The 21,637-nt window shown below is 38.7% G+C and overlaps 2 protein-coding genes across 2 annotated transcripts in view; both read right to left on the minus strand.

Moving 5' to 3' along the window:
• Positions 1-21,637, minus strand: part of NUDT3 (nudix hydrolase homolog 3) — a 587,520-nt gene that overhangs the window by 545,044 nt on the left and 20,839 nt on the right. The window contains exon 2 of the mRNA XM_089374741.1: positions 14,262-14,441. Within this exon, the coding sequence (XP_089230867.1) occupies positions 14,262-14,441 (180 nt within the window). The remainder of the gene's footprint in view (positions 1-14,261; positions 14,442-21,637) is intronic.
• Positions 946-3,133, minus strand: LOC149244115 (uncharacterized). Its single transcript, XM_089374742.1, has 2 exons — positions 2,078-3,133; positions 946-1,917 (listed from the first exon to the last, which is right to left on the minus strand). Exons 1-2 carry the CDS (start codon positions 3,102-3,104, stop codon positions 1,271-1,273), a joined length of 1,674 nt encoding a protein of 557 aa, XP_089230868.1. The 5' UTR covers positions 3,105-3,133; the 3' UTR covers positions 946-1,270.

The following is a 21,637-nucleotide window of genomic DNA, read 5'->3' on the forward strand; positions in this document are numbered from 1 at the left end:
GGGACAGCAGCAATGGCATGGTGCAATGGGACAACAACAATGGCATGGTGCAATGGGACAGCAGCAATGACATGGTGCAGCAATGGCACAATGGGACAGCAGCAATAGCAAGGTGCAGCAAGCACATCGTGGAAAGCATGGTGCTGCAAGCACATGGTGGCAAGCATGGTGCTGCAAGCACATGGTGGCAAGCATGGTGCAGCAAGCACATGGGACAGCAGTGGAAAGCATGGTGCTACAAGCACATGGGACAGCAGTATGGCAACATGGTACAGCATGCCACATGGGACAGCAATGTGGCAACATGGTGCAACAATGGCACATGGGACAACAATGGTACATGATGCAGTACAGTGATGGGTACAGTCATGATTAGTGAAGCATGATGAGATGCAGCATAGTGATGATGGGTGCAGCATGGTGTAGCACAGTGAGGTGCAACACGATGATGAGGAGCACACAATGATAAGTGCAACATGGTGATGGAGTCACCTAGAAGAATTAGTTGAAGCAGCATGTCTTCAACTGAGTTCAGCTACCTCATGTATCATCTACTTAGAGATGATCTATGCTCTTATTTAGATAAGTCAAAGTGTTGACTTCTGTTGTATATGTACTATCTCTCTCTCTCTCTGTGCTGAACTATTGAAGAACATATAAGAAGAATTGATCAAGGGTTTCCCCACATTGGGGTTTGTCCCTGGCTAGCACCACATCTTGTGTCCTCTTGTCTTGGCTTGTCTTCTACGATTTATGTTTATGTTCTATCTGCAATTTACTATTATGCTGATGTGATTGCTAATCTGGAAAAGATATTGAGCTAACTGTGAAAATTGAAATAAATTGCTCTAAGCATAGAACATACCTAAAATTAACACTTGCAGGCAATGTTTTACAACTCGGACTCGGACTCGGACTCGGCCGAGGATCGACTCCGACTCGGACTCCGACTCGGTAATGACTCGGCCGGCTCGATTTCAATGACTCGGTCGTTGTAAAAAATACATTAAATATTTATTTTTTTTATAAAAAAACATAATTTTAAATATTTTAAACATAATTTTAAAGATTTTCATTCAAGTTTCCAAACACACAACATTATAATATACATGGAAGACAACATATGATCAAAGTAGGCTCATGAACCAATCCATTATATCAAAATGGTACGGTGGTACCCAATGGCAATAGTAAATACATAGTCAACTGTAGTCTGTCATACATGATCAAAGACTCAAGAGTCAAAACAAAATACAAATAACCAAGGAGGCTAGTAGCTACTGCCAGAGGAGCCAAGATCATCTCGACCAATCTCTGGATCATCATCATCAGAGTCAGACAAGGGGCCCCATGGCTCCTCGTCATCATCATCGTCTCCAACTGCAACTGTAGAAGTGGTGCCAGTACCACTAGGCTGTGCAGCAGATGCAAGCTGAGATAGAGTACAAATGCGGCTGCGCTTCTGTCGTGGCTGAGCAGAGGAAGGCGAAGCACCTACAACTGGAGTCCTACTAGCTGGTTGTGAGACTGAGGCTGGTGGATTGGGATCTGCATTCAACTGAACATGCTGCAGTGGATCTCCAACATCAAGTTCATCAAGATCCTCATCAGGATCAAACTCTGGTAGACGACTCTCCACTACCCAATCTGATGTTGGATCAATGTCTTCCAACACAATGGGATCTGAATCAGGTCTTTTGTTCAGCAATTGGTTCCGTCTGAGCCGAAGGTTGTATTGGACAAAAACTAGATCATTCAACTGTTTTTGCTCCAAACGGTTTCTCTTCTTTGTGTGAATCCTCTCAAAGACAGACCAATTGCGCTCACACCCAGATGCACTGCAAGTTTGACTCAAAATACGAATTGCAAACCTTTGCAATTCAGGGCACTGGCCACCAAAGGCCTCCCACCATTGTGCTGCAAAAAACATAGGAGTGTAATGAATTATGAGTTAGATGAAGGCTGAAGCTCAACAAAATTACAAATTATATCTAACTTTCAAATTATAAATGATTTAACAAACTTTAATAAAAAAAGTAAAACCATTAAGAAATTGAAAATTGAAATTTTTGTTTACCTGGCTCATCTGCTTCTCTTGCAATCTTTGCTAGGTTCTTCCCAAAGGTACCTGTTGCATTGCTGAAGGATGTGACCTGCTGATGTATCAGCAGCTGATCAGACTCCGATGGGACCATGCGCTCAATGCAATCAACCAGTCCATCTCTGACCTCCCCCCTCAAAGCTCCTGACTCCTTAGCTTTATAATGATACCGTGGGTTCAAAAAATACCCAGCTGCATGTATAGGGCGATGGAGTTGATTGTTCCATCTTTCATCAATGATTGCCCAAATGGGCCCATACTTTGCCACTCTATCCTTGTATGCTGTCTTTATTTGCTCCTTTGCTTGATCCATAGCCTCATAAATGAAGCCCATAGCCAACCTTTCCCCATCCACCAACCGCAACACCTTAACTAGTGGCTCAGCAAGCTTCACAATCTCTACTGCCTTTCTCCAAAAAGTTTCATCATGGACTTTCCTTTTCAATTCTCTGCCTTCTGGTTTGTTAGACCAACTGCTTTGATTCCATTCATCACTGGAAAACATCTTTTGCAAGTTTCTATGTTGGGAAAGCATAGATTGCAATGTCAAAAAATGTGTAGCAAATCTAGTGATGGCAGGCCTAATAATATCCTTGCCTCCAGTGTGTTTCCTCATGAGACTCAAAACCAGTGTATGATTGTAGATAAATTTTGTTATGCTTTTGGCATTATCTACAGTGTTTCTGACCCAGTCTAATTTTCCAATATCCTCAAGCATGAGGTCTATGCAATGTGCAGCGCATGGGGTCCAAAAGATGGTCTTGTGTTTTTCCTCTAACAGTCTACCAGCAAGAACATAGTTAGAGGCATTGTCTGTGATGATTTGAACAACATTAGCCACCCCCACATCCTGAATAACCTCATCCAATAGCTGAAACAACAAGTGGCCATCTTTTACCTTATCAGATGCATCAACTGATTTTAAAAACATGGTTCCCTGTGGGCAGAAGACAAGAAAGTTTATGATGGTACGGTTTCTTTGATCAGTCCATCCATCTGACATGATGGTACACCCTGTTTTTGCCCATGATTCCTTGAAATCTTGCAAATACTCATTAATTGATTGAATTTCTTTCTGCAAACGAAACCCCCTTAGCTCTTGCATAGTAGGGCCTTTGAAGCCTTTTCCAGCAGCATGTATGGCCTCAAACATAGGCTCATAATATGGTGAACGAGCAGCATTAAAGGGGATATCAGCATCATACCACCATCTAGCTATGTAGTCACAAGCAGTCTCCCTCAATTCTTTCTTCCAATGGTCATCTAAAGTGGGCTGAGCAAGACCTTTACTAATACTAACTTCAGGACCATGTGCATCTGATGGAGAGGAGCCTGAGTGAGTGAAAAAACTTTTGATAGTCCCATCACCCTTCATTCTACCCTTTCCCTTATCTTGAACAGAAGCAAAAGAGGGAGGAACATAACGGAAAGGGTTTGATGCATCAGTTTGAGGGATAGAGGAAGAACCCTCAAACTCATAGTGGGGGTTGGCAGCCATCATTCTTTGTATCTCCCTCTTCCTCCCAATTTCAGCCTGTATCTCTTTTTGCCTAGTCTTTTCTTCTTTAAATTTTTCAAAGCTTTCCAGCAAATTCTTTCTAATCTCCCCAATTTGATCAGAGGGACATGCAGTAATATTGCCTTTAATCCCTGCCAAGTGTTGTTTCAGCCTATGAATCCCCCCAGGACCTGACTTAATTTTCCTATGGCAAAACTTGCAACACATCTCACTATCAACCATTTCAACATATGCCCAAGCAGGATCTTTTGCTCTAGGTGCCATTTTTTGACTAGGAAAACAATCTGAAAATGAAAAAAAAAAAAAAAATTGATTCAATGTTCATTTATTTGACTAAAAACACTCTCTAAGCTATCTTGATATGCACCTAAAATTTACTAAGTAAAAACAGATTTATAGAGGTGGAAAAAAATACCTCCAGGCACAAACTGCCTCCTCAAGCTTGCTCCAAGAATCAGCTCCTCAATGCTGCTCCAAATGGCTGCCCAAGAAGCTCCTCACTCCAGCTACAATGCTCCTCCAAGACTCCTCACTGCTGCTCCAAAACAAGCTCAAGAACTGCTCACTAACTCTCAAAGAAGACTCTCACTCAAATGCATAAGACTGCTGTGAGTGAAATGAGAGCATTTGGCTGTCTTAAATAGAGTTTGGGAGGGGGAAATGGACCCCAAAAGCATTTAACAATCTACCATTACCCTTTGGAATCCACAAACCCTACTTAACTTTACCAAATATCAGCAAAAAAGTGAATTTATTTGATAAAATACGTTGCCCAGCCGTCCTTTTAATGACTCGGCCGAGTCAATACGGACCCGGCCGGGTTGACCGATGAAGCAGAAAATGCCAGAACGCAGAATAGATATATAAATATTTATTAAAAGATATGAAAAATGACAGATGATGTCTGATTACAATGGGGCTCCTGGCTTAAATACCGCCATGGACACCCTTTGGGAAAGGGCATGATCTTATGATCGTGCCCTTTCGCCTAACTAAACCTAAATTAAATTATAAACCTAAAATTAACTATTTTTTACATAACATTGCCTTCCTCTCGAAAGAATGCTTTGTCCTCAAAGCATATGTAACGACGGATGTTGTTGACAAAATACTTCATTCTCCCAAGAAGCTTCTTCTTCGGGCAAGTCCTTCCACTTGATCAGATATTCCTTGATAGTACGATAACGAAGCTTTCTTTCTCTAGTAGACAAAATACCTTCTGGTTCTAAAATGACTCTTCCCTCATCATCTAGGGATGGAAGTGTTGTTTGCGCTGTTTGATTGTTACCTAGGGCCCTTTTAAGGCAAGATACGTGGAAGACGTTGTGAACACGACTTGTCTCTGGAAGGCTTAAACCATATGCAACTTGGCTAATCTTTTTGTTGATCTGATAAGGTCCATAAAACTTTGGTGCCAATTTGTTTTTTCCTTTCTGTTTTAAGGATAATTGTTTGTATGGTTGGAGCTTAACAAATACCCATTCTCCAACTTCAAACTCTCTTTCGGTTCTGTTACGGTCTGCTTGTTGCTTCATACGATTCCTTGCATTATTTAGATTTTCTTTTAATATTTGGACGATTTTCTGGGTTTCTTCTAGTTGATCTTTAACAGCAGGTAGATTTGTTTGGACCATAGCTAGATCTTTCCATTTCGGGGGTTCATATCCATATAGGGCTTGAAATGGCGTCATTTTCGCTGATGTATGATAGGTGGAGTTATACCACCATTCAGCAAGGTGTAACCATTGAGCCCATTTATTTTGTTTTTCTGTAGCGTAGCAACGTAGGTAGGCCTCCAAACATTTATTGACAACTTCTGTTTGGCCATCTGTTTGCGGGTGATAAGCGGAACTCATATTTAAGTAAGTTCCTACGTGGTTGAACAATTCCTTCCAGAAATTACCTTTGAACTTGGCATCTCTATCACTTACAATGACTTTTGGAAAACCGTGCAACTTATATATATTTTTGCAAAATATTTCAGCGATTTCTTTTGCTGAGTATGACTTCTTTATTGCCATAAAGTGAGCATATTTGGTGAGTCTGTCGACTACTACGAAAATCTTGTCCTTGCCTTCAGATACTGGTAATCCTTCAATAAAGTCCATCGAGATTTCCTCCCACTTCTGATTTGAAATGTTTAAGGGGTGAAGTAATCCTGGTGTCATAATATTTTCGCTTTTATTCCTTTGACATGTGTCACATTCTGCTACATACTTCTGAATATCACGATTCATTCCCTTCCAAAAGAAGGATTGACGTGCATTGTAGTAAGTCTTAAAGAATCCTACGTGTCCAGCTGACGGTGAGTCATGTAATTCTTTGAGTATCTTGAACTTAAACTTGGAATTTGTACTTAGATATATTCTTCCTTTATACCATAGGATATCATTCTTCCACTCAAATTTTGAGTTATTGGGAAGGTTATTGATTATTGTTGTTACTTCCGGATCCTTGGCATACTCACTTCGAATTTCGTTAAGCCACTCAGGAACAACAACCGACATTGCAAGTAATGTTGGTTCTTCATCTTTCCTGGATAAGGCATCGGCTACTACATTGTCTTTACCTCTTTTATGTAGTATCTCCAAGTCAAAAGCGGCAATTTTTTCAATCCATTTTTGTTGTTCTTCGGAAAGCGTTTTTTGTTGAAGGAGATGTTGGAGACTGTTATGGTCTGTTCGAATCGAAAACTTACTTCCCAAAAGATATTGCCTCCACTTAGCTAGTGCGTGCATGATAGCTAGCATTTCTTTGTTGTATGTGGATTTGAGGCGCTCTCTTTTATTGAGCTTCCTACTTTCAAAAGCTATGGGATGTCCTTGTTGCATTAGTACTGCACCTATACCGAATCCAGAAGCATCACACTCAATGATAAATGGTTTAGAAAAATCTGGTGTTGCTAATACGGGAGCATTAGACATAATTTCTTTTAATTTTTCAAAACACCTTCCTGCTTCCTCATCCCATAGAAACGAATTCTTCTTTAAAAGATTTGTTAGAGGTGCAGTTATATGTGCATAGTTTTTAATAAACCTTCGGTAATATCCTGTCAAACCTAAGAACCCTCTTAGCTTGGATATATTAACGGGTTTGGTCCATTCTTTTATGGCTTTGATTTTGTTAGGGTCCACCTTTACACCTTCATGGGATATAATGTGTCCAAGGTATTCTACTTCTTCCTTTCCAAAGGTACATTTGGACTTTTTTGCGTAAAATTGGTGTTCTTTAAGTAGTGTAAGAACCTTATCCAAATGTTGCAAGTGCTCCTTCCAAGTTTTACTGTAAATTAGAATATCATCAAAGAATACTAATACAAACTTTCTGAGGTGTGGGCGAAATAATTCATTCATAGTTGCTTGAAACGTTGCTGGTGCATTGGTTAATCCAAATGGCATTACTTTAAATTCATAATGACCTTCATGTGTTCGGAATGCGGTTTTTGGTATGTCTTCTAATCTTATTCTAATTTGGTAGTAACCTGATCTTAGATCCAATTTTGAGAAATACCTTGCGCCATGTAACTCATCCAACATTTCGTCGATAAAGGGAATTGGAAACTTATTTTTAATTGTTATTTTGTTTAATCCCCTATAGTCAATACATAGCCTGAATGACCCATCTTTCTTCCTTACCAACACCACTGGAGCAGCGTAAGGACTTTTACTTTTCGAGATGATTCCACACCTTAAGAGGTCTTGGATTAATCTCTCGATTTCTGTTTTTTGGTGATGTGGATATCGGTATGGCTTGATGTTAACCGGGTCTGATCCTGCCTTGACTTCTATTGTATGCTCAATTTCCCTATTAGGCGGCATCTTTAGAGGTAGATCTTGAAATACTTCTTCATGTTTCTTAATTAAATCTTGTATCTCTGGTGACTCTTCACTCGTCATATTTGCAGATAACATTTCTAACTGATGACATTGTACTACATAAGCAGGTGCTCCTTTTCGAATCATCTTCATCATCTGAGCTGATGATACAATTTGATTTTCTGGTGCTTGGAACCCATGTAATTTGTACTTTTGACCTCCCCATTTGAATTTTATAAATTGTACTTGGTGGTTAGCGGCATAAGTACCTAAGGTTCGCAACCATTGGACACCTAAAACTACATCTACTCCTCCTAATGGTACTGTGAAAAATGACGATTCTAAACTGAAGTCTTGAATTTGTAATTTAACCTTATGGCATTTTCCCACCTTTTCAATCTTTTTACCGTTAGCTATCATCACTTTCATGTTTGGTAAGGGAAATGAAAATATATTGAGTCTCTTTGCCACGGTTGCATCTAGAAAATTGTGTGTGCTTCCAGAGTCGATGAGAACCACTACGTTGTTCTTCTTTATGTGTCCTTTTAACTTTAAGGTCTGAGGTTGTGATATACCTGTCATAGCTGATAATGATACTTGTGGAATACTTTCGTCATCTAGTTCTGGTGAGAATTCTGGGGCATCTTCTGTTTCTTCAATATCAGACTCTTCACTGTTTGAATCATTGGTTGCTTCACAATTATATAGGTTCTTTGGTTCCTTTCCTTTAACACATCTATGTTTGGGGTCCCACTTCTCACCACAACGCTTGCATTTACCCTCCTTTATCCTTTGCGCTTCCACATTAGATTTTTCATCTTCACGACGATGTGGTGGAACATATCTTGTATTATTTGAGTTCACATACTGGGGTATCCTTCGTCTTGCATAAGCTTTTTCCACTGTTGACCAAAATATTGGTTCGGATTTCTTTTCGGCTGTTTTTGCTTTTCGTCTTGCTTCTTCTATAGATGTAATATCATGCATCTCAAGTTCTGCTTGTAAATGGGTTTTGAGTCCCGAGATGTATGACTGAATTAGACGAGATTCTGATAACCCAGGTACTCGAGTTACTAAGGTCTCCCATTCTTGAGTGTATTCATCCACACTTCCTTTTTGTCGTAATTTAATGAGTTTTGAAAAGAACTCTTCTTCCTTCACACCTTGGAATCTTTTGAAGAATGCATCTTTAAATCTCCTCCAGCTAATGACGTGTGTTGTCTTTTTCCACCACATATACCAGTTATATGCTTCTCCCTCCATTTTCATGGATGCATGTCTGAGCTTTTCGTCATCGTCAGTGATGTCATATATCTCAAAGTATTCTTCTGCTTTATTTATCCATGCCACATTGTTTTTTTCGTTCCCATCGAATTTAGGCATCTCAACCTTTACCCTCTTCTGGTATGTGGCTAATGGTTGAGCAAAAAGAGGGTGTTGATTAGTAAGGGTATCCCAAAGTTGCTTGTTTGTAAAGGCAGTGTTACTTGCTTCTTGGTGGTGTGTCGCTGATTTTTTTGGGGATTCAACCTTGTCATGAGAGTCTGTGGACTTAGTTGACTCTGGCGAAATGTGTTCTTGATTCTCTTCACCTTCTTTTAATAGCTCTTCGGGTGTACAATTCGACTTTTTACACAGACTTTTCAGCATTGTTAAGACTTCTCTGAAGTTTACTCCTGTTTGGACATGTTGACTTTCCATCTTTATCTCTATTCGATTTGTCGTATCTTCAAGATTTTTGATTTTGTCTGCTTGCTCCCCAAGCTTGCTCTCGACGTCATTTAATCTCTTACTGACCTCGTCGTGGTTGTTATTTATCTTTTGCTCTGCATCCAACAACCTTTTCTGGAAATCCGCCATTGTCATTGTCGACATTGAGCGGGTCTGCGGAGGCGTGTATTTATTTGCCAGCTAAAATATTTTTCCTTCCCCTTCTCTCTTTTTTTTTTTTTTTTTTTTTTTAAATAATTAAATTAAATTAATTTAATAATTTAATTTAATTAATATATATATTTTTTAATTATAAATTATAATAATTATAATTTATAATTATTAATTATTATATATATATATATATATATAAAATTTAAAGTTATAAATTATATAACTTTTTAATTAAATTATATATATAACATATATAATTAAAATATGACGTATATACCCAGTCACGTTATAACTTTTTATATATATAACCTTTTATATATATATCATAACCCAGTCACGTTATAACGTTTCAGATTTCTTGAACCGTTTCAGATCTCTTTGAACCGTCTTTCTATATATATTAACTTTGAATCGTTCCCAAAAAAAATCGAATGTTTTACTGTAACCCAAACCTGGCAGCACGTTGGTAACCTTTTTGATTTTTTAAAAAAAATTATATCGGCTATCACCGTAACACCGAGCAGGCAGTCGTCCGAAATCGTTAGGGTGAGTCGAGTGTCGAAGACGGATAGCGGAGGATAGGGTCAACGGTTGGTCAAGAACGAGGCCCGCTGTGGTAGGGAATTAGTAACGGTGAATGGAGTGCGGGTAGATGCAGAGGACCGACGATTTTGGCAGAACAGCAAAACAATACGGACGGCAGCCAGGGACAGAGAATGGCAAGTGCGGAGGAATGAAAATAATGGTGGTTAACCGGTGTTGCAGGCGGCAGGATCGTTGCTCTGATACCAGATGAAGCAGAAAATGCCAGAACGCAGAATAGATATATAAATATTTATTAAAAGATATGAAAAATGACAGATGATGTCTGATTACAATGGGGCTCCTGGCTTAAATACCGCCATGGACACCCTTTGGGAAAGGGCATGATCTTATGATCGTGCCCTTTCGCCTAACTAAACCTAAATTAAATTATAAACCTAAAATTAACTATTTTTTACATAACAACCGAGTCAGCTATGACTCGGCCGAGTCATTGGATGACTCGGCCGAGTCATAGCTGACTCGGTCAGTCGAGCCGGGTTGCTGGCCGGGTCAATGTTTTGGCTAGTGACTCGGTCCGAAACGGCCGTTTCGGTTTCAACTCGGCCGAGTTGTAAAACACTGCTTGCAGGTGATCTACAAGCATCTTCGATTTGTTTGGAGACCCATGAGGACACTTGTGTGCCCCCACATGTCATTTGGAGCACCACAGGTTATTACAAGGGGCCAACCCCTTGTCCATTGCTTTTGAGGGTCTTATTCTTCATTGTGGCACCCATGGACCTCATTAGGCCTCTTAGAGGGCCCTACAACATGCATAGATTATTATTTGACCTCTTGAGAGGCTTACTCTTTCATTTATGAGCTAGTTTGGTGGGCTTGTCACCAAAAGTTGAATTATTAGAACATTATTTTATTTTTAGGGCTTATGTAGGCCAAGGAGGCTAATTCGAACTCCTAAGTTGTGTATGAGGTGAGCTCATTTGCTCATCATCACTTTGGATTGGATCTCTCTCTTCTTTAGAGAATTTCGCACTTTTTCTAGAGGATGAATTGGAGCTTTATGGATGAATTTTGATGTGTGGATATTGGTCTATCTTCTCTTGGAGCTTCTCTCTTGTCAATTGTGAATGGTTGGATATATTTTGTTACATGTAAGTACATGCTTTTAATGTTATTCTTGTTTTACTTTGTCATATACATTGGATTGGGATTTTCGTTGTTCTAGGGCTAATCGCTGCATGCATTTGCTGCTTAAAATTGTGGAATTTCATCTCTATTATAGCATCTCTCAATGTATGGGCCATGTAATATGAACGAAATCTCCTAGGGGTAATTCTACCAAAGAATTTGACCTTGATAAGCTATTTCCTTTGCACATTGAAGTATAAAAGTTGCAAGGTTGCTTCTTCTTGACCTAGAAGGCAAGCGAAGTGATCATGAGGCCTCCTTGACTGGGGAACCAAGAAAACCTACTCATATTCATCATAGACTCCATTCTCCCAAAGATTAAAGCACTGATCTACCAAGGGTGGTCACTAAAAATCATATTCTTTCACCTCCTTCCAGGTCTAGCCAAGTTGGGGTACCTAGGGCATCAATTTCCTGACAAGCTAGCCATCAAAAAAATTTGATCTCCTAAGGTCTTCTGCACTGGCCTTTCCTCTAGCTTTCCTCCAATTTTGAAGCCATTCCGACGGTGGAGTTGGGAGAAAATCCAAGCCTTAGATCCGAGATCAAAACTTGCCCTGCCATCCCCAAAGCTAGTACCTCATAGGGTCAAAACATCTGCAAGTGAAAATACTTTCTTTGATCTTTTCCCCATTTTTTTCTAGGGTAAGATTATCATTGGTTGCTACATTCTTTCCTCATACCCTAGACTGGGTCCACTTGGCCCCATGTGGTCCCGCTCCTTTGAAAGACCATTCTTCAAGAACCATCCGGGATACCAATTCTAACAAGGATTTTAGGGATTGGGGAACTCCTTCACAAGTATTATCCTATAAAACTAACCCTCAATCCTCTCTTCCTTTACCTAGAACACATAGTACCTTGCTTAGAAAGCAAGCAAGCTCCATCCTTCAAACTCTTCTGGGAAAGGGTTTATTTGAGTCACTCATATCCATTGACTTATCCTTCATTGGTGACTCCATACATACCGGGTCTCCTCCCATCGGTGAAAGTCTGTAAATAGAAGGGAGCCTTAGCTGAGGTGACAGTGAGCTAAGTCTCCATTTGTTTCCCTTGGCCTAGCATTTTCCCTTTAGGGATCCCCCTTAGGTCCCCTGATAGTTTGAGCTGTAACACTGCCTTCTTGTGAGGTCTGCTGTGGCAATCCATCTGTTCCCATGAATGCTGATACTGTATTGTTTTTCATCATTTTCTGAACTATCCATCTCTAAAAGCTTGAATTCTGAACCATACTGGTCTACACCTGACATGCCCTTAGATTTTACTCCACAGTGCTGTTATCCTTGCTTCTTGTTTGCTTGTTTGGGACTAAGTTTGAATTCAATCATCTATCTGAGCTTGGTATCCAATGACAGCCTCCGATAAACAACTTCCTATGTCTACATTTCAACTGTCACCATTTGGACTGTCCACATATCCATCTTTAACTATGAGAGGATCCTCATTCACCAACTCCGTAATCCACAAGTGTCAAGGACCTACCAGAAACCCCTGATCTCCCTGTATACTAGTAATTTGAGCCAATGTACCAACTTCCATTACATATGTTAGATTAAGTAGAATATCTCCACAGGGTGCATTATATCCAAATGCCTTCAACTTTGATGATAAGTGCCTTTTCTCTGCTCAGTCCTTTTCTGAAAGGAACTTTGCATTACGGCATTACAACTTTATGAGTTAAGTCAGTTGGCTTGGTTATCATAAATAACTGGCCACAGCAAGAACTTTACACCCCATTTTAGTATTCAACTCATCATTATTATCTCAGTCCAACTCCTCACATTCAAATACACAGAATACCAAGGAAGAATTTTTACAAATTTAAAATGAGCAACTTCTTTTTGGATTTCTTGGACGAATTCTACAGTAGATATGTGGCTCGTAACTTCACTGCAATCATATGTGTCTTCTAATAACATCCAAGACATTGCACGACTCCTCAAGGCTGCAAGTTCATCCTCTGCGTCAGCCTTCAGGTCTCGCCCATGTACAAACTTGTTTAACGTGGTTGACATTTGCAATTTGGGAAGTCCATGGATCCAACTAATGAGTTCCATCAAGCTTACTTTGCTTCACACCACCCTTTTCTTCATAAAGGCACCTTCAGGCCCCCTTTTTAGTCCAGAAAAAAGAGTGCGTAACAAGGCCAATGGGCAAGCCTTCATCTTCACACGCTGCCCTTGGGCAGTGGGCCTTCTAATAGAGGCCTCTATAGTAGTTAAAGCCTAAAAGAGAAGAGTGCATTTTCAAGGGCTAACACAATGGAAACATATACACTTACAAGGGGTGGACACATTCTGTCATTCCCATAAGGAAGAGCTCATGTTTTATTACATCATAATCACTTTATTATAATATTATGCTAACATGTCATTAACTTGTCTTAACATGACATTACACTTATCATATAACATATTTTATAGCTTAATATCAGTGACCCCCTAAGAACTAAGACTTAATAAAGCAAGCATTAAATTCTCAGATATGCCTATTTTGTGGTGTCTTGGAATAGCTTCTATGACTATAACATCTCCTCTCCCATGATTATAGCAGGTTTCTTTCCTTGTGTCATTTTCAGCAATCTCTTGGAGCTGTGCTTGCACTCCCACATTGCATTCATACTGATTGTATTCTTCAATCCCACTGACCTACTTTTGTGGTCATTAGTTGGACATTAATAAAAATATCTTATCTCCTACACATCTAACATAATCATTGTACTTTTGCAATTTGATTGACCATATTTGGCCACCAGTAGGCATCAATATTTAATTAAATTGAATATTGCATAAATTTTGGACAAATTTAGTATTTCTAAACCTTGATCAAAATCTAGAAAAAATGGACCTACTACTAAATAAACTCCACAACGTGGTAATACACAAAAGCTCCGTGGAATGATACATGACATTATTTTTATATTCAAAATATTCCTGTATTGGATCTACTAATGGTGTAAACCTAAAAGAATAGAACTCGTGACCATCAGTGTTATTGCCAACCACTAAGTAGACCGGGCTACTTTATTTGTATTTGAGATGAAATAAAAAATATTCTAAAGAAACTAAACAAACAAAACGCATGTTAGGACTAATGAAATAATGGTTGATAAAGGCTTCAAACTCCCATAATCCAGCTTGTGAAGACGAGTTTAAGGCAATGGCAGATTTGAATATATACAGAAGTAAAAACCATGGTCTTCTCCTACCTGGCACTTATAAGGGATGTATCACCAGCAGAGATATGACCTGCACTGGAGATATCCCATTGTCCTGGCCATGAGTCTTTACAATCTGCCCGACGCTGCAGTAGTAACTCCCCAGTGCTTTCCACATAAATCCAAATGTGAACTGCTCGATGGTAATCACCATTCTTGTGAATTAAGCTCCTACACTCAAAACAAAAAACTGTTAAATGGATATCTTTCATTCAAAATGAAAGCTTTCAAGATCAGAAATTGGGCATTCACTGAAACAACTTGTTAGCAACATACACAGAGCAAACTTCAAAGTTCAAAGCTATCCAAATTTTAGTATTCTTCGGTATGCTCTTCGCAAAAAGGAAAATTTTAATTTAATTCAAGTAAACTCCATAAGAATTGACTCTCAAGGACATAAGGTCTTTAACTGACCCATAATAGATTCATACTTGAACTTTCAACATTCTTGAAGATACAAAGCTGACTCGAGTCTGTTAAAGGAACAACCTAAGTTCTACATTTTAGATGAATCTAAATCAGTAAGGATGTTTGAAACTTAGATGTACAATTTTTTTTGTTGATGCAAAATCTCTATGGTAATTAGCTCCACATAAAATTTATACTTTAGCTAATTGTAATACAACTTCTAAAACTAAAATGTGATTACAGCAAGCTATAGAAAATAATGGCAACTTAAGAATGGAATTCAGCTAGTGAAGCATCTATACCGACCAAAGTTTCTATCAATGGCAATAGTCCCCCACAAGATTCAACCATTAGAGTAGTGTTATAGCAAATATCGCACTTCTCGAGATAAAGCACTAAAGCTCAAGTGTGAAACCCACTGTACTCAAAAAAGGGCCACTGTCACCTTACCAACCCTCTTATTGGTTCTGGAAAACTCTCCTCCAGCTCAAGGGGGCTACTTCCCAGGAGGGGATTTCTAGGGTTTGGTAATTCCAGGATTTGAGTTCAAAGGGAAGCTCCCAAACATAAAATCTAGGGATTACCAAGTGACCTTGGAGAGAAAATCTCAGCAAAACAGTTTAAAAGACTTTAAAGGAAATAAGGTGATGGGGGATAGAAGATCAATGCCTTAGCTTGCATATGGGGGTCAATGTCCTCGATGCCCCGAGTCTCCTCCTACAAGATAGGTAATAATTGAATTGAATACTCCTGGAGAACATTTTCAGACAAAACATCCAAGGCACAAAGATAAACTTTTACATAGAGAAATATATATTGAAAAAACTTTCTAGTTTTCCCAGTTTGGGTTTCCAAGGTAAAATCTTTGTGTTAATGCATGTTTGTCATTGCATATTTTCTCTTTTATTAAAAATCTATTTGCAGCAAGGGGTGGCAGGAGGGGGGGGGATATTACTCAATCCCGATGGAATAATTGAAACCAAATTTGCATGGGGCTTGGGAAGGAAAACAAATAATCAGGCAGAAACGTATGGCCTCCTACAAGGTTTACGTATTGTTAAAGACAAAGGAATCAAAGACATTGTTATTCTAGGAGACTCGCTAATCACAATTCATTATCTTATTAAGGATGGCAGCCCAAAGGATAATTCTCTTGCATAGGTGCTTCAAAGAATTAGAGGATTGGTTGATTACTTCCATTCCAAAGAATTCTATCATATTCTCAGAATTAATAATGTGGATGTTGACTCACAAGCAAATAAAGCTTGCTCCATGGAAGAGACCAAGCTCGAAATCAACGACTCAAATGGTTTTTGCCCCATCCCCTAAGGCTTCATGACTCTTGGCTCTTGGTATTCCCCTTGGTCTATTCCTTTATTGAAATTTTGTTTTGAATTTATCCCTAATTTCCCTTTCCCTCCTTTCCACCCCCTACTCCTCCCTAACCCCCTTCCTCCCCCTTATACCCTCCATATTCCCCATCGCACCCTTTTCTATTTCCTCTCCAGGCTCCCCGCAGAGCATATACGTCCACTCCAATTTATTATATATTCCTTTATGCAACCACTTCTATGTGATGGCGTATATCCCTTCATCAGACTTTCTAAAGGCTCAGATATATGGTTAATGGATCAAATTTGGAATTCTCTTGACATGGCAACTCATGCGATCTTCTGCCATGCATATGATGTTCTCTCTTTCTTGCATGCTTGCAATTACGGTTTTTATCTGCCAGAATCTTGGAATCAACATCCATTCAGATCCATGATGAATTTCTTTGGTGGCTACCCTGGTGAAATTAATGATAAAATGATGATAATCGTGTGGAATGACAGGTGAATTGGCGATAAATTTGTCTCAAACCTGGCTTGGGCTTCATTCATGAATGAGTCTGTTATGTGCATTCCCTCACCATCTTTGTGGCTTGAGAATCTGACAACAATTCTATCTTTGAAATTAGTTGTGACGTCCAAGCGCGCATCCTTCAGGCAGCTCTGCGAAGAGCTTCGTCATAGGTTCCAGGCTCTCATCATTTGGGATCGCCACACGTCGAACATGCTGATCAAATCTTGGCCCTCCATCATCAAATCTCAAGATTGGAAGATGAGGTAAACACGCTCAAGGTAATTATTTTAGACCTCAAGCTCAGCAGAGACTCATCCACAGGCCAGGACCAACTTTGGAGCCTGCAAGCAAGCGGGACATAGACCTCAACAAGCCAATGACTAAATATGATTGATCTACATGCAATGTGTCTTTGGGTGTTTTTAGTTTTTTGTAAGTTTTCGATAGGAAGTCTCTCTATGTAATGGGTTTAAAATTAAGGTGCCAATGGGTCAGTATCAAATATGTAATGGGTTTATGGTTAATAGGTATATGAAATTGTACTGAAATAGAACGATGTATTCACCCGTGTATTTGTTGTGACTAGGTGTAGATTTAATCTAAATATTACTCATTTTTGTTTAAAAAAAGAATCTATTTGCAGAAATTAACTGTATGGGGTTAAAGCCTACATTTGGTATCAAAGCAATTTTGGTTTCAACAAGACGCTTTTTTGGCTAAGAAGTTTTGTTCAGACCTATGGTAGACATTATTACAATTGGAGATCTACCAAATTGATTCTTGTGATGAAAGGAAATGGCAAATAGTTCAAAGATAGAGATCAAGAAATTCAATGGACAGGGTTTTGAGTTGTGGAAGCTCAAAATAAAAGATTTGTTGGTGGACAAAGATAAGTGTATCATTGTGGATTTGAGTATTGCACCAACAAGGATGTCGACAAAAGACTGCACCAAGTTCAATCGAAAGGCAAAGAGAGCAATAATATTGTGTCTCTCAGATTCAATGTTATTTAATGTTTCAAAAGAAGCTTCAACGAAGGCATTGTGGAACAAGATAGAACTTTGTATTAGTCTAAGTCCTTGGTGAGCAAATTGTTCCTACGGAAAAAGTTGTATAACCTAAGGATGGAGACTTCGTGACAGAGCATCTAAATGCCTTCAATACTATGGTAAGTCAGCTATTATTTGTTGATATTAAGATTTCAAATGAAGATAAATGTATCAATTTGTTGTGCTTTTAACTAGACTCATGTGATGGTTTGGTTGTTGCCATAAGCAGTAATGCAACTACTTTAAGTTTCTAAGATATAGCCTCATCCCTGTTATTAGACGAAAGGAAATGAAAGAATATGGAAAGTCAAAACACAGATGCCTTGTTTGTAAGAGGATGCTCCCAAAATAGAAATAAAAATAAATTCTCAAGTGGGAGATCTAAATCTTGAGGAAGATCTAAATCTCCAAGAAAATTTGTAAAAGTATTTTGGAGATGTGGAAAAGAAGGGCATTACAAGAAAGACTGTAAATCCAAAATTGCTAAGAAAGGGAAGGGATATGATGATGCTCCTTCTTCAGAAGCAAAAATCTCCTCCAATGAAGGAGGGAATGTATATTTGGCTTCTTCAAATATGCATGTAAATCATGAGGCATGGGCTGATCGGCTTCTTCAAATATGCATGTAAATCATGAGGCATGGTTGATCAACCCATGCGCATCATTTCATATCACATCTCACGAGGAGTGATTCTGCAAGTATGAAAGATATGATGGTGGTGATGTTTCCTTAAGAAATGACTTGACAACCATAATCATAGGACAAGAAAAAGTCAAGTTGAAGCTCGTGGATGGAAGGAGTAGAACACTCCCTGGTGTTTTGCACACCCTAGAATTGGCCAGAAATTTGATTTCTATAAGCTTTTATTCACCAAGGATTTAGGCACGAAGATAATCTTTTACTGTAAAGAAATATATATTGAAAAATCTTTCTAGTTTTCCCGGTTTGGGTTTCCAAGGTAAAATCTTTGTGTTAATGTGTGTTTTTCATTGCATATTATCGCTTCTATTAAGAATCTATTTGCAGCAATTAATTGTATGGATTTAAAACCTACATTTGGTATCAGAGCAATTTTGGTTTTAACGGGGCACTTTTTTGGCTAGGGAGTTTTGCTTGGGCACGTGGTACATCTTGTTACAATGGGAGATCTACCGAATCAATTATTGTGATGAAAGGAAATGGAAAGTAGTTGAAATATAGAGATCAAGAAATTCAATGGGTAGAGTTTTGAGTTGTGGAAGCTTAAAATATAAGATTTGTTGGTGGACAAAGATAAGTGTATCACTATGGATCTGAGTACTGCACCAATAGAGATGTCAACAAAAGACTGGACTAAGTTTGATCAAAAGGCAAAGAATGCAATACAATTGTGTCTCTCAAATTCAGTACTATTGAATTTTTGAAGAAGCTACAGTGAAGGCATTGTGGAACAAGTTAGGAACTTTATATTAGTCTAAGTCCCTGGTGAACAAATTGTTCCTACGAAAAAAGTCGTATAACCTAAGGATGAAGGATGGAAACTTGGTGACAGAGCATCTAAACGCCTTCAATACTATGGTAAGTCGGCGATTATTTGTTGATATTATGATTTCAAATGAAGATAAATGTATCAATTTGTTGTGCTTTTAACTAGACTCATGGAATAGTTTGGTTGTTGCCATAAGTAGTAATGCAACTACTTTAAGTTTCAAAGATATAGTCTCATCCTTGTTATTAGAGGAGATGAGAAGAAAAAAGATGGAAAGTCAAAACACAAATGTGTTGATTTTCTAGTGCTACTATAGACAAGCACAATTTTCTGCTATTGATAATTACTTCCAATGATATACAGTCTTACTTTAGCACTTTTCAGAACATCATTAAGCAATTACACTCAGAAAATTCAATAGTAGATGCAACAAAAACAGTAAAGATCATAGTAAAAAAACCATGCACAGTAGACACCAAAATTTTTCACCTGGGAAACCCAAACTTGGGAGAATACCCAGCAATCTTTTCTAAGAGAAATAATTCAGTTCAGCAAAAGTACAATCTAATTTTTCCAAGTTAAATTTGGCCAAACTAGCACTGGTCAAACTAGCCTAAATGCAGCCTCCTAAAACTACTCATAAATTCTATCAACCCTAAGCCAAACAGGCTGAATTTTGGAATCCTACTATTGCCCAGAAGTTTGGTAAAACCACCCAAAAACTTGGCCAATTTTCTAGTCAAACTGCACTCAAAGTTGCTCAGAACAGGGTTGCGGGGGAGCACACCCCCCCTCAAATTCGCTCCCGAAGCGTACTCCCTTTGGGAACGCATCAGGAGTGACCATGGCAGCGCACTCCCTAAAAAAAAAAATTCTCCCTAGTTTTTTTCACATTTATTTTTGCAAACACATTTCAAACGCAATTCTTTTCAAAGAAACAAGAATTTTTTAGTGGGGCAACATAATGATCACGCCTATGGCCCTAATATTGATATGCAATTCATGGTAATGTTAAATTCTTAAAGTAAAAGGAATCATTTTACTTAAATTTTTAACATTACCATGAAATGACTCTGGATGTTTGAGAGTGGTTCCGGCCTCATTGAATTTCAAGGGAGAAAGTAGAATTTTAGATCTCACTCAAAATCCAGCAGACTTATTAGTTTTTCAGGATTTCCGGATTGGGGGGATTGCAATGTTTCCATTGGATTTTGTCATGTACTAGGGCATGGAACTTGTATTTAATCAAGAGCACCAATCCCTCTATGTACCTTGATGTTAGTGACATTGGTTGTCGAAATCCTCTATCATTACCCTACTAAAAATGTACCCATCACTCAAACAAAAACTTGACTTGACATGCTACACTTTTTCTATCTTATGTTAATGCTTAGAGGGTGATATTAATGACAAAGATCCCAAAATAGGTAATGATTTTGAAGAGATGTAGGTATTTGTCGTAGCGTGATTTTTTTTGGATACTAAAGGCCATCTGGAGCCTGTTTGTTGACGTATTTTCGGTTCAGAGATGGATTGCACTTGGTGTTATTTTGGTTATGTGCACCCTTACATGTTATATAAATCAAAACTTGTAACTTGTGGACCTGTAGTTGATGAAGATTGTGTTAATTTTAGGTATGCTCTATGCTTAGAGCAATTTATTTCAATTTTCACAGTTAGCTCAATATCTTTTCCAGATTAGCAATCACATCAGCATAATAGTAAATTGCAGATAGAACATAAACATAAATCGCAGAAGACAAGCCAAGACAAGAGGACACAAGATGCGGTGCTAGCCAGGGATAAACCCCAGTGTGGGGAAACCCTTGATCAATTCTTCTTATATGTTCTTCAATAGTTCAGCATAGAGAGAGAGAGAGATAGTACATATACAACAAAAGTCAACACTTTGACTTATCTAAATAAGAGCATAGATCATCTCTAAGAAGATGATACATGAGGTAGTTGAACTCAGTTGAAGACATGCTGCTTCAACTGATTCTCTTAGCTGACTCCATCACCATGCTGCACCTATCATTGTGTTGCTCCTCATCATCATGCTACGCCTCACTGTGCTGCACCATGCTACACCCATCATCACTATGCTGCATCTCATCATGCTTCACTAATCATGACTGTACCCATCATTGTACTATTGTACTATGCTGAGCTATGCTATGCATTGTTGCTCCTATGTGCACTATGTTGCATTATACATGTACTCTTTGCAGCTCCCATTGTTGTACCAATGCTACACCATGTACCATTGCTCCACCAAGAATCATTGTTGCACCATGTACTCGCTGCACCAAGTACCATTGTTGTCCCAAGTACCATTGTTGCACTATGTACTTGCTGTCATGAACCATTGTTGCACCATATACTTGTTGTCCCACATATCCACCATGAACCATTGCAACACCATGTAGTTGTTGTCCCATGTATCCACCATGAACCATTGCAGCACCATGGTTGTTGTCCCATGTATCCACCATGAACCATTGCAACACCATGTAGTTGTTGTCCCATATATCCATCATGAAACATATGACACCACCTATCCGCTGTAAGTCAACAATTTTGAGAATGCATTTGT

This window comes from Pinus tabuliformis, chromosome 8, assembly GCF_031772625.1.
Source record: "Pinus tabuliformis cultivar Carrire ecotype Pingquan chromosome 8, CPIR1, whole genome shotgun sequence".
In the NCBI taxonomy this organism is placed as follows: Eukaryota; Viridiplantae; Streptophyta; class Pinopsida; order Pinales; family Pinaceae; genus Pinus; species Pinus tabuliformis.